At 41.1% G+C, this 14,244-nt stretch overlaps 2 protein-coding genes across 4 annotated transcripts in view; one reads left to right on the forward strand and one right to left on the reverse strand.

Annotated features, from left to right (window-relative positions):
* GDAP2 (ganglioside induced differentiation associated protein 2) overlaps positions 1–12,884 on the reverse strand; it is a 25,965-nt gene extending 13,081 nt beyond the window's left edge. For 2 of the 3 annotated variants that reach the window (XR_004842058.1, XM_009639101.2), the window contains exons 1-6: positions 12,584–12,882; positions 10,907–11,046; positions 6,023–6,176; positions 4,421–4,509; positions 2,021–2,097; positions 812–971 (exon numbers count right to left, since the gene is read on the reverse strand). Coding sequence is in view for 2 of the 3 variants with exons in the window: in XM_009639101.2 (XP_009637396.1) it covers positions 812–971; positions 2,021–2,097; positions 4,421–4,509; positions 6,023–6,176; positions 10,907–11,046; positions 12,584–12,759 (796 nt within the window). In the remaining variant the exon portion in view is untranslated. Of the gene's footprint in view, positions 1–811; positions 972–2,020; positions 2,098–4,420; positions 4,510–6,022; positions 6,177–10,906; positions 11,047–12,583 lie in introns of all 3 variants that reach the window. The other variant, XM_035894566.1, reaches the window with a different exon arrangement.
* Positions 12,885–14,024: 1,140 nt separating this feature from the next.
* The window catches only part of WDR3 (WD repeat domain 3), a 22,609-nt gene continuing 22,389 nt past the window's right edge, over positions 14,025–14,244 (forward strand). The window contains exon 1 of the mRNA XM_009639170.2: positions 14,025–14,036. Within this exon, the coding sequence (XP_009637465.1) occupies positions 14,025–14,036 (12 nt within the window). The remainder of the gene's footprint in view (positions 14,037–14,244) is intronic.

Genomic DNA, 14,244 nt, shown 5'->3' on the forward strand with positions numbered 1-14,244 from the left:
GTCTGTATCCTCACTGCATATTCAGCCTTATCCCAGCCGTCCATGTAGAAGTAGAAAACCTTTGAAACCCATTCCAAGTTATCTGCTTTTGAAGGTTTGAGGCTTCACCTAAAGTGTAAAACTTTCACAGCACTGCTTAATAAATAAGGCAGAACATGCTAGCTATGCCTACTGATACATTAAATTGTTTTCCTACCCATCTCACCTCCTCAACCCTGACATCTAAGCAACGTCTTTACAAATAGACTTCTTTTCACTGAGCTTTGACAGCCATTTCCCAAACACTGATCTCTGGGTTGATCTGTTCCTCTGTCTTTGAGGGAGTTTCTGCCAGTTTTCATTGAGCATCTACTAGTTTGGTGCACATGCTGCATCAACAGAACCTTATTATTTGAGACAACATTTGTTAATACATAAGCAACATTTGACTAATGCATAAGGTAGTCATCAACAAGAATGGTCTTTTTCAGTTAGGGGCTGTATGAGATTCTGCAAAAGACCTGCAAAGTTCCTCTTCACCCTGGGAGAAAAATTGCAAAGGGCATGAGCTACCCTACCTCTCCCCCCAGGAAAGGCAAAGAACAACAGCTCTACCACATCCTCTAAGCACACCACTCTACACGATGAGGCAGAAAGCAGAAGTTACCGCTGTGGAACACATGAAGCCAACGAACCAGCTTGATAACTCTCTTCATCACAGCCTGCCTTGGGTGAGGTGGGAAGACATCTCTTTGCTTGCCACGTGCCTTTTCTGTTTTGCCATTGACTTGCACACAAAAATACTTATTCCAAGGTTCAGTAAAGAACTCACCATCTGGAACACCCGGCTTTTCAGTAATCCTGATCTGCCGCTCTGGTACTACAGGCTCCCCTTCTGCATTGCCAATATCTGCAGGGAGGTAAGGCAAGGATTGTATCTCTTCTTCCAAGGATCTTGGAAAATACAGAGGCAGCAACTTCTGGTAAGTGGCCTACAAATAAGAAAAATGCGTGAAGGTCTATCACGCATCCTTGCTCTTCAGTTAAGTAACACCTGTCCCTGTAGCAGGGATCTTCTCAGAAGTTAGGAGGCAAAGTACCACTTCCCTCAATGGCTTATTCTGGGCTGCTACCTGGCAATAAAGGCAGGTAACCTTGATAAAGGTTAACTTTTTTTTTGCCACACTGGCAAATGATCTTGAGAGGACTCTGCTTTAATCTGCATGAACTCAGGTAGATTGCAGATACTTTAGTTTTGTAATGAAGTTACAATATGCATGAATGACAGACTTCAGCAAAGGCACCACTACACACATCACCTTTAGTGATCTGACTGGGAAAAAAGAAAAAGCAACAACTAAGAGAATCCCTCCCCACACGGAGGAAAATAGTGAAAATCTCTACTGAACATTATAATACTTCATGTGTTCTCTCCAACTGAATAGCAGTTTTAGAACCCTCAACAAGTTACTTATTTTCCTCATCCAGGTGCCACAGAACCTGAACACAGTGTGGGTGTTCTGCCCAGGAACAGCCATTAGCAGGTCCGATACACAAGAGAAGTCAAACTGCTACCATCTGACTGAACAGAGATCGTTAAAATGCCAAACTCGTTATTTCAATTAGCAGCAAGCAATGTTTAAGATGTTTGTAGGTGATCTGTGGGTATGCTAAACTGGCCTTTTTAATGCACAAAGGAAGCAGCATTGTGTAAGGAAGGAAATCTTGTGTGAGGAATTTCCCTTCTGGCTGGCAGATGCCATCCAGCACAACCGCATGCTATAACCTCTAGTACTGGTTCCTGTTCACGGCTCAGGAACATAGAAGCCACAAGTGGAAAGATTCTGAACATGTCCATAGTGACTTTTAAGAGCATAAACAGTACTGGAAAAGATGCTACGCTAGTAGGAGACAGAAGGACGCTGTGGGACCAGAAGTCTATGGAAATATGACTCCAGCTCTACAATGCAGGAGTTAATACTGCTCCAGAGAAGATCAAACATGCCCATGAATTTTGGTGGAATGAACATCAAGGAGATACCTCTTCAACCTCAGAGACTGCAAACACCACCTTCTCCAGAGTCTCTCCATGAATCTCCAGGAACCTTCTAACTGTGCCTGCAGGAAAGAAGATCAAATGTAGTTAGCAAAACAGGAGGAGAAGTTTACACACACAACTACAAGTGAGGAAGTCAGAGTGCAGAATGGCTGTATGCAAGCGTGGATTAAATGGCAGTTTAAGACACCAAATGGGTTATTGGCCACATTGGAAGTTCCATCTGCACTCTCTCCCACTTCTCACTTTAGAGATGGATACAACAAAAAGAGAAGAAGCCTCTCTCTGATTTTAGCTTAATAGGTATTCCTCAGTCTGTGGAATGTGATTCTATGGCCCTGCAAAAACAAGCCAAAGCCTTCCTTTACAGACATCTGCACAAACTGCCAAAACCAGGTATTCCTAGAATAAGTCATTGTGCCCTGAGTTATCAGGAAAGCAAGATGATAAGCAAGCCACAGCAGAAGCTGGTGCAAGGCAGAGTCAGCCACACAAAACCTCTGGGATCAGCTATGACAAAGAGGCATATAAAAGTTTTATTTGTAGGTCATGAGATAAATTATTTCCTCTATTACTTGTTTTGGACTCCCCCAAAGCTTTAGCATAATCCAAGGACACAGTCAAGTCCCTAAACATTGGTAGCTGAGGAGAAAAGTAGTGTTTTGTAACCAAGCTGCCAGTCACACATGTCCTTGTGCAGACGAGGTCCTTGAGCCACAATAATCTTGACACATGCCAGGGTTTTCAAGTGCTTTACTGTCAGGCTGCCGAGAGAGAGTATCCAAAGAAATAGGTTGGTCTAGCAGTATTTTATCAAGTAACATATAGCCCTACAGAGATAACAGAAAAGAGCAATAAAGGAAAGAAGTCTACTCTACAGAGAATATATTAGCGAGAGTTCTTTAAGAAACAGCAGTTCAGAGGGAAAAAGAAAAAAAAAAAAGAGCTGTTTTCAAATACAGAAATTCATGTGTAATTGGGTTGACCTGCAACACTACTTTACAGGACAAACGCAGTTGTGCGGTTCCACAGCAAATAGTTTTCTGAACCTATGTGAACAGGTGTTTTAAGATGTCTCACTCAACAGGCAGGTAGCAGAAAAAACAATGGACTAATATGTTTCTCCAGTGTCAGCACCTCTGCTAAGCAGAGGGTAAGAAAGATTTCTCCAGTTGGCTTGCACATCAAGAGAAAAACCCACTCCTTCCCCCTGTAACAACTTCCCTGTTGTGCAGGAGTACCATGCAGGAAGGTCGAGGGACTGGGTGGTGGAAAGCAGGTCAATAGAAATTAAAAAGTTAAGAGAAAAGGGAAAAGCAAGAACCAGGCAAGTATATAATATTCTTGTCTGAGCATTTTTCTATTCTTTAAGTATTTTCAGCCAAGGAAATTTTCTGATTTGTTTTTAGTAACCTTTTTTTTTCTTTAATACAGTTTCCACTTGAATCCAAACAAGTTTGAAAACTTTTAGCATCTACAATACTTTTTGGTAAGAAGTTTTATAAAACAAATAGTGTAAACATGAAGAACTATTTCCCCTTCTTTGTTCTGAACTTGATTCATACTAAAATTGTTTGAAGGTTCTTATTTTGGAAGACAGTGAACAGCTGATTCCTATTCACCGTTACCATACCACTCATGGGTTTAGAGACATCTGTCACACTCTTTTCAAATTCTCTGTCTGAAAAACACTTTATTTTACTTAGTTATTTCTTGCTGACCTCCTCAACTTCTTGTTCTACTATATTATTTTTGAATGTTAAGCTTTAAAGGGTGGACAAACCACCTATAGGATAACATTCTTAATTTTGTTGTGTCTTTTTTAGCTTGCTGCTTTGAACTCCAGTGAGCTGTTGTTTTCATGGAACTGTTATAAACTCAAGATTTTGCTCCCTAGGATTAGCCCATCATTTTGCATGTGAAGGCAGAAGCATACAGGGGTGGGTCAGTGGGGGAAGAATATCACTTTACATTTGGATATGCTGATGACACTAAAATGACAGATGAAATTTACCCTGGTGCTTGAGGTCCATCTACAGCTGTTCACAGTAAGCCCTCATCTTTTCTATTCTGAACAATCTTTTATTACCAGAAACCTCTCTCACCTCACTGTTCAGCATCTTTTCCAGGTTATTAACGAATACATTGAAGACTACAAGTTCCAGCACAGATTCCCATGGATCTTTACTGATGACTGCTCAGAGGAAGGTTCATTTGTTTTTATCCTCCATTTCCTGATCAACCATGGAAGGCCTTGCCTTTTTATAGCCTCTAACAAACTACAGCCCCGTAAAAACAGGTTTCCCCATATCAACAGCAGTCTGTCAGGGTAAGTGATCTGCTGAATACTGCCATCCATTTTACATCACTCTCCAACAAACTTACGCAGTGCTATGTGGGTTGCATCCTCCAAGGGGTAGCATCTTTTCAGAGAGTTAATGACACAAAATCCTACAGAGCACATTGCCTGTTCCCTGAAATCCAGAAAAAGAAAACCAGATGAATAGAAGGTCAGATGAGAACAAATGTCTGTCAGTACAGTAGATAACACCAGTACTTTTTTTCCCCTCCCTCTATGCAGCAGCAATCCTCTTTCAGGTTTGTGCAGAAGGATTCCTTCCTGGCAAGATGCATACATACCATCACTAAGCAGAGAAAGAGGGAACCATTAATGATTCCACAGTTTCCTCTTCTGTTTGTTCTCAGATTTCTCCTTCTACCTCTGCTACGTTGTTCCTGCAGTTTCTCATACCCTGAATGAAGTAGTTCTTCCCTCAAGCTCCTTGCAATGCTTTTGAAAATACTTTCCTTCCCATATAGAATTGACAGTAAGGAGAAGGAGGGGAAAAGAAGGTGCTCTTTATTGCAAACATTCTCCTATTCCTCCACCTGATCACTTGTTTTGTTAGAGGTCTGGGCACAGACTGAGGTGGCTTACTCAATCCTAGGTATGATTAGATAGTTATCAGCCTGGAGTGATACATACTTTAAGATCAGTACGATGCTTCCAGCAGAGAGCCACATTTTTAGAAGAGTAAAGCAGAGGTGTTGCTAACAGTCATCAGAGTAGTTTAAGCAAGCTCAGAGTTGGTAGACAATTTCACAAGTGTCAAAAGTTACTCTAGAGACTAGATTGACTGAAAGGCACTCAGAATTCAGTAAGCAGAATTATTAGAATTTTTAACATGTTTCAATCCAGACCTGACTTTGCTTGTTACTTCTGAGGCAGAACAAAACTGGCACATACCAGAAACCGTAACTGTAATCTTGATTATGAAACAGTTACTGTTGCACAGTCCAGACCTAGAAGAATTGATCTTCCCAACCCTAAGAAATTGTTAAGTGTATTTTCTGACATTGCTCTTGTTCAGGTATTCCTTGTGACTGCTACCGTTACAACAAGCCATCGTGGCAGAAGAACAGAATACAGGAAAGAATACAGACAAGTGGAAAGAAAAAAACCTGTTAGCTAAGAGGAAATAGAAAATACCACAGAGGAAAGAGGAAAAATTACAAACCCATCTGCAGCAACCATGGATTTAGAAATAGCCTTGCACTCTGACTCGGAATTTTAGATGGCTGTTGTACGAAGGCAGTGAGCCCAAATATATGAACTGATACAGCAATCAGATCATGTCACATGAAGTCACTGCTTGAGCAAACTCATGTAAAGCTTTTTGCAGCACGGAACCCAACGCAATTATCAATGCTGCTTCTCCTCTGAGTAACTGAATGCTGCACAGCAGTAGCTACACTGTTTCAGGACTTGAACCAGCTCAGATCTCTCTGCACATTTTATCTATGCCGCAACACTGATAACAAAAGGCATGAAGTATACCATGAAGCCACTAATTTTCTCGTGTCCTTAACCAAATCCAGTATACTGGAGAAGATATTCACAGCCATTTGGCCTCTGGGCAGACCTGAGTGTCTAGAACAGATGTGCCACAGATGGCAAACCCTCATGTCAAGCTGTTGTGTGCTTACTTCGCAAGCTGCAGGACATTGCGGTAACAGCTGTAGAGAGAACTCTCGGCTGCTGTGCGATACCGACTTTTGTATTTGGGTCCCACTGTGTGAATGATGAAACGTGCAGCCAAATTAAATCCTTTGGTGAGTTTAGCCTCGCCTGTCCTGCACCCTGAAAAAATAAACACAGGGATAAATGCCAATGTCATAATAAGAAAGCTAGAAACATTCAAGCCCTTGACTTCCTCCAGAGTTGGACAACTCCACATGTAGAAGTCACTGGTTTACACATCAAACATTAAGGATAGCATTCTATCTCATAACAGCTGCTTAGTATCACCTAATCAGGTTGAGGTGGTGAGAGCTGTAATCATTCCTCTCAATTTTAAAGCTATGCATATAAGGACAAACCAGAAATTGCTAGAAATGCTATCTTAACTGCAGTGCTTACTATGCTATATAGAGCACCAAAGAGAGAAATGAATTAACAACATGCAGAGAACATACAACCAGCAATAAAAAGTCCTTCTGAATTTAACAACTTGGTTTGGGGGGGATTGCTTTTTGGATAAAAGGACTACAAGTCTCCTTATTCAAACCCACCAGCTGTTGGCAGGGCTATTAAATAATCAACACTTCTTTCACCTATGCTCCCAGAACAAGGTAGCTTGCTTTGTTTTGCAAGTTTCTTCGTGACCACAAGGCAGAAGTATGATTCTCTCATGGAGCTCACACTTTCTTGACAGACTAGGTGTCTAGTCTCACAGAAAAGGAAGTTCAAGCAACACATTTAATTGTTCTGTTCACAGCACCCTCCAGTTACATACTCTAGGATCATTTACTGCATGCTAGCATACTTTATATCTTTACCTCTTTTGGTTTTGACTGCTCTTTGGCTATCCCCTGCAAGTTACACATACTTAATTCCTGTAATTTTCCGCAAGGGAAAACTGTCAGAACCCTTGATGACATCCATGGACCTCTCTATTCCCTTCAGTTTATCAATACATATCTGATAATGAAAAATCCAGAGGCAGCTACTGTGTTTGAAGTCTGTTTTTAATTTGGCACCTGGAAGAAAAACCTGCTAACTCTCCCCTTCTTCATCCAAATCTAGTCTACTCCAGTTCTGGACAGCTGAAGAATCTTTATCTTTCCCTCCCCTCAAAGACCAGTATTTTCCACCTTCTTCCTTCTGCTTGTACAGCTGCACTTCAGCTTTCTGATCTGTCCAAGAACTAGTATTTTCACTGGATTAGCTTGCAACGTGATCTTTTGGGTTGCTAGTGCCCACAAAAAGGAACGAGACGTGAACAAGCGGCTGCGACCACCCTTCTGGCAGCAGCACTGCAGTAGCTTGGCTTGAGTCAATCATGAAGCCTCCCACTGAATAGGAGCATTCACCTCTCCCACTCCACTCTGTTCCTTGTGGTGCTCAGGCAGGCTATCAGCATGTGTGAAAGCATATTTTATGGCAAGAGACATTCCAGATCGAGAATCTCTCTTAAGCAAAACTTTAAGCATGTCTTTTTAACGGCAACAACATATTGCCTTTAAGCCAACATCTTGTAAACTTTTTGATCCAGTAAATCACATAATTAGCTTCTATAGACCCCCACCTTATTTCTTCTGGGTTAATCAGAAGGAATGTAACAGCATACTAAAGCTAGGCATACTCTTCTGAATTACTGCACATCCTCTAAGACACCTCAGCACACGAGAGCAACTAAATAAGCACAGTATGTAAAAAGTATAGGCTAAAACCAAAACACTAAATATATATCACTGTATTGGGTCTGACTGAGACGGAGTTAATCTTCCCCATAGCAGCCCTCATAGTGCTATGCTTTGCACTGGTAGCTAGAAAGGTGTTGGTAACACACCAGTGTTTTGGCACTGCTGAGCAGTGCTGCACAGCATCAAGGCTGCCCCTCCAACATTTCCCCCCCTCACCAGTAGGCTGGGTGTGGGCAAGAGCTTGGGAGGGGACATAGCCAGGACAGCTGACCTGAACTGCCCAAAGGGATATTCCATACCATATGACCACTGCTCAGCAATAAAAGCTAAGAGAAAGGAGGAGGAAGTGGGGGCATTTGTTATTTATGATGCTTGCGTTCCGGAGCAATGGCTACGTGTACTGAAGCCCTGCTTCCCAGGACGTGGCTGGACATCGCCTGCTGATGGGAAGTATAGAATCAAATCTTTGTTTTCCTTTTGCTTCTGTACATGGCCTTTGCTTTTGCTTTTATTAAACTGCTCTTATCTTGACCCACGAGCTTTCCTCCTCCCCCATCTCATTTTCTCCCCGTCACCCCATCCTGCTGAGGGGGAGAGTAACAGAGCTGCTTGGTGGCACCTGGCATCCAACCAAGGTCAACCCACCACAATTCAGATGTCAAGTTGATGTCCACCCAAGTCACACAACTTGAAAAGAGCAAGCAAAGGCCTGCTGTAAAAACTATCTCATGAAAAAGAACAAAGCTTGACTGAGGTATAGTTGTGAATTCAGTAGGGAAACTAACAAATTCAGACAACCAGATGTAGCATCAGTAACCTCTAACTACCCTTACATCACACTTAGTACTTCCAAATGCCTTCTATCTGGAGATCTCTACAAAATTTATAAAACTAAAATGAGCAACAAGTATTATTCCTATTTTAAGGTACAGGATGAGGTGAGCTAGTAGAGTGAGCTGCACAGGTCAAGGTCTGCGACAAAACTGGGAACTAAGTCAAGATCTTATTTTTCATCCAATGAGATTTCAAACATTAGATCAGCTTCTCTTCAAGTTTAAAATGGAAAGTCTAAATCCTCCATATACAATGTGCAGTGGAGAAAAAGTCTCACTGAAGTTGGAAGACTACTGTGCATTGCTATTACAGAAGGTCTTTATTTGACTGCAACAAGTATGTGGTGATAGGCAAGCATATATCAATAGCACTTCATTTGCAAGCCTGGACCCTTGGCTGTAGTATTTCTGTGTTAATCAAAACTACACACTGTTCCCAGGAATGCACAAGTTAGCTAAGCCTTCAAGAAAGCACAGACCTTTGAAAGGTCAGCACGTCACATGCTTTAAGACAGTGATTTTTCTTGGGGTCTGAAATACGAACATACACCAAGCAGTAGGAATAAAGGAGAGAACTAACTGAACCACTGCATCCATTTTACAGCTTTAAAGCAAAGACCATACTTTCTCACTTCTTCCCAAGAACATTCTCCTATGAAAAAAGTTCAAATTTAAATGGGAAAGAGCACAAAAGGAGTTTGAGTCTTGTCACTTCTGCCTAATTTCTTAACTAAGCCTCCTTCCACTTCTGCTACCATGACAAACATTAAGGGACAAACACAGGGACACATTAAGGACAAACACACAAAAGCCCAAGCTGTAACCCAGCCTCTCTTTCCTCCCTCATGCAACACACCAGTAGTCTCACAAAAGAACAGATTTCTGAAAAGTTCTTCTCACAAGATTAAAAGGAAACCATCATGTATAGGGAGTCGTGAACCTGCAGAATGCATTACAGAGATCAGTGTCATCACAGGGGTGAAGGATGCAAAACTACACATAAATTCCCCTCTTACCGTGCTGAGTTAAGAAGCTAAGCCCAACTTTTACAAATAACTCACTATGGAGCTGATAGATCTCAAAGTTTAAGGACTACTTGATCCCACCTCATGGTGCACACAAGAAACCTAAGCTTATTTTAGAAGAGTTCTGGCATACATAGCAGGGTCCTAACTATTCTATAACATCTGCTGTATTTCACAGTTGTTTCCACCAGAAGGACACACTGACTTTTCCCTTTTCTCTGAAGTGGTTACTCTTCCTCCTGCTTTACTTCCAGATTACCCACAAAAAGCAAGCTGAATCAGCAAAATATGATTTTATGAAAAACAGAGGATGTCTATTCAATTGTAGTTTAAGCTACTGAGAATCTGTATTAGAAATATGGCTCTTCTATCCATTTTGTAACTACATGATAAGGAGATAGAGCAATACTACTCAGGGATCAGTTGGGTCTCAAAATTCAGCTGTGTACCATAATTATTAGAAATACGAATTCTTAACTGCAAACTATATCAGGCTTCTGTATAACCTTGGATAACTCAACTCTTTGTTTTTCACACACAAAATAAGGGAAGTCTTCATCTAACAGGGACTGGAAATAAAGCTGAGCATTTGTGAGTTTCATTATCAAACATAAACCCTGTTAATAAAGAATCTAGGTAAAGTAAGTAAATCTTGCCCATTTCCAGAACAACCTTCCATTAGGGACGGTCTTGTAACTTTCTAATAAAGCCTTCTGTTGTGCAGAAGAGGCAAATTAACTCAACAATTTAAGTAGTCACTAAGACTTTTATTTAGACATGCACTGTCTTCTCAATCCATCCATTATTGCCATAGTTTCCTGAAAGACACTGTGTGTACATTAATAGCCTGAAAGAGGATACACAAAGCGTATATTAGAATCCACTTAATTTCTGCGCTGGTGAACTTCAGTTCCTGTCTTCCACAGTGTATACACACTGAACAGGATAAGAACAAAATCTGAAGATGTGCAAGACTGGTCCCTCAAGTAAAAGCCCTGATAAGCTAACTACTCAAAGTGGCTTCAGATAACAATGAGAATTATTGTATTGCAAAGTAAGGGCTCAGCAACTTTAATATCTGCCACAGATTTTCAATGATCTGTAACCTGAACAACAAAAATAAGAGACTTGATTGGCATGCTTCTCCTCCATTTAATTTCACATTAACACCAGATGTTAATGTTGGGGGGGGCATCGGGGGAAGCAGCTATACCTTGACTTTAGTTTATGCCCAAATCCTGATGCTTTGTACTATGCAAGGGCAGTAAATTTCAATAAGATAAAAATGTCTCCAGCTACTTACTTACCTTTGAGCTTCTGGAGTTCATCCCTTAGGTCAGGCCCAGCATGCATGAATATGCTTTCAGATACTGGATTCTTATCAGTGAGAGACTCATTACTGGTATTCACTATGGCTGTGCAGTTCAGTAATGCTACATCTCCTTTCCTGAGGAAACAAGGGAACAGTTTATTGCAGGCTAAATGTAAGATTAAGCAGGATATTCTCAAATAAGCGCTGACAAGCAAGGAAATGCCAGGTTAAAGGAAAAGCATTAACAGTACTCCAGTGCCCACACAGTGTAGAGGACCCTGATGTGCTCACCATGCAGAATCATCCTTTGCCTCTAACTGATGAAGAAAGATTGCACGTAACCCACCATTTCCTTAAAAACTCCCAGCCTCAACAGTAACTTAGTGATGTATGTAGAAAATACAGTGTTGTATTTGTGTGTAGGGCACTTTAACTAGCAGAACATATGAAGCAGTGTGCAACGTGTTCCCAAAAAAATATGCATTCTCTCCTGGAGATAAGAGGATAGCCGTTGTGGTATGTTACTTGGAAAACTTCAACAATTTTTTCAATGTACTTTTTTCAGTTTGCATACACACTATTCAAGGCAACTTACTGTTGCTGTTCTTCCTCAGACCACTAAGAATCTAGAGTGACACTGCAGATAGACAAGTTTTCATTGCTTTTGTTGTGAAATGTGAACCCACAATTTGATCATGTTGATTCTGCTGTTCAAGGATCAGACATGCAGAAGATACACAAGAGACAATGGAGTAGCAGAACTCTGACCTGTTTTTTGTCGCAGCAGCAGCCATTAGAGATTTTGGGATCAAAAAGCATAGAAAGAGAAATAAAGATTTCCATGCACAAGGAGAGATTCAAATAATGATTTAAATTGCACACATTTATTATACCCATGCCCAAGTCATCAGAGATGTTTAATCTTTCACATTTCTCTTTCTTTACTTAATCAGGTTCAGGAAATCCATGAACAGTCCCATTTCCTGCATGTATGAACTCAAAAGAGGTTCATGCTGATCCCTGAATCTGCGGACCTGAGAAATCCTTCTCTCTTCATATTAACAAAGAGTTTCTCATCTAGAGAGCAGGTTCAAGTATTCGAGTTACAAGAAAGAAAAACTGATGGAGTAAGTTGACCTCAGCACACTATAGTTTTCAATAAATTTTGGTAGAAAACCATGGCGACGGAACACAGAATGGAGACAGAGAAAGGAGGGGGATGGGGGGAAAAAAAAAAGCCCAAAGCAAGCCACAAGAACCACATGAAAGAAAGAAATACTGCTCTAAACAAGAAAAGTGAAAGCAGACTAAAGCCAGCAAAGAAAGAAAAAAGCTAGTAGACAGCAAGGATATTGGTTTTAAATTTAAAAAATTCTATCAAAGTGCCCAATTAGGTTTTGATATCAAGCATACAGTAGGAAGTACAGCTCCAGTCTGCTGCATTAAGGAATGCCTATGAAGATGCAATATATAACCTATGGCGGAGCAAGTCTCAGACTTGCAGATTTACAGTGAACAAAAGGAATATTTTCTTCCTGGACCTGTAATGTTTGATTCAAGAAAAGGGGACTTGAAGGCTCTATTCTACAGCAGTGATTGTTGTATGAGGCAATGGGATCCCACAGTAAATGGAGAAGTGATGACAAACACACCAGAGCCATATGGAACTTACCATAAAATTATTTTTGCATTGATGTCTTTCCTGTATGGAAAAGGTGATCTAACATCAACTTGAGCTTTTTCAACAGGATTTTGGTGAGAGTCCAGCTGCTTAGCCTCATAGGCATCAGTCCAGCCTGGCAGACTGTCAACATCCACAAACTGGGAAGGAGCACCCAAGGGATCCATGGAATGGAAACAGTGACTTCTTTCCCCCGCTAACTTTTCACACTCCAATTCTCACTGGAGTCCTCCAGGTGCTTTAAAGGAAGAAAATCAAACCAGGTCACCAGCTGTTCACTAGAAGTAATTCCTGTGGAGCCAGACCTTTCACAAGACTGCAATGCAATTACAGCTATCAGAAAACAGAAAAAGAGATTTCTAACTCAACCGCTTTCTCTTTCTGTTTTGTTATCTGTATGTAAAAATGCAATGAAAATACTTGCAGGAAGACAAATCCTTTCCAATAATGCAAGATGAAGAAACCTTCTCTACTAAATTGGTCCAACTGGCTTGCGATCTTGCATTTTGAAAATGCTGAACACAAATTTCCAAGTGTAGAAAGGACCTTAGTCCTTTGGAAAATTATTTCTTTATCTAAACAAAGAGCAAATTTGTAGCAGGGTATGTATAATCTATCCCTTCAGAGATTTTGGCCTAGCCCTAGGTCATATTAAAAAACCAAAACAAGCCCCCCCCCAAAACCAAACCAAAAGAAAATACACTTCCTACAAATCACTGCAACCCCCAAACCCCTAAATGCAAAAAAACCCTGTTGCAAACCAACCAATGAAAGATTCTGCCTCCCCCCAAATCATACAGCCCTTGCAGTTCAATGAATTCTGAAGTACTGCAAATAAGACTTACAGTTGCTCATTTTTTACAGTTGCTCAGTTTTCACAGTCATGCACTTAGGCACAAAACCCCTTAATCCAAATAGGTTTTGCAAGAAAGAGAACAAAGTTGTAAATTTGAACACTGGCTCGGCTCAATGAACTTGCTGACTGAACTCTGCCATCTGACCTTTTATTTTTAAAAGGCTGAGATGACACTGGTTGCCAGATTAAGACTCAAACTTGCTGAAACATACTGTTCAACTGCCAGCATGTAACACCTAGGCTACTACATTTTCATTGTAACTACTACACCATAATAGTGAATTAAGCCAGCACAGACACACTCACATAAGTAACTTCTGTTTGCCACATACAAACCTACTGTTTAACCTTTTCACAAATTCATAATTAATTATAATTTTGAAACTACAGCATGCACAAGCAGTAACTCTGAAATGTGAATCAGGAAGAATATTCATTAGCTAGGGGAAAAAAACCCAAACAACAAACCAATCATCCAAACCCAAACTGAGGGGTAATAAAGGCAGACGCTAGGACAAAGACAGCCACAAGAGCATCTAAATAAGAATTTTGTCGCGAAGAGCTGGGAGAAAGGCAATGAACACGAAGGTACGAGCAGTCAGAGCGGCTCCACCCAAGAGCTCCTCTAACACGGTGCCTTCCCCCCAACGAGCAGCCCAAAATAGGGGCCTAAGTACGAGGGTGAGAGACAGACAGAAGAAGAGCGATGCCCAGAAGCTCCTCCTGGATATCCCCCCTCCTCCCCAGTTTGTTGCCCAGGGTCTCCAGCGGCAGCGGCGGCCCTGCGGGGCTGACA

Source organism: Egretta garzetta, unplaced genomic scaffold, assembly GCF_000687185.1.
Source record: "Egretta garzetta isolate BGI_Z169 unplaced genomic scaffold, ASM68718v1 scaffold85, whole genome shotgun sequence".
Lineage (NCBI taxonomy): Eukaryota > Metazoa > Chordata > Aves > Pelecaniformes > Ardeidae > Egretta > Egretta garzetta.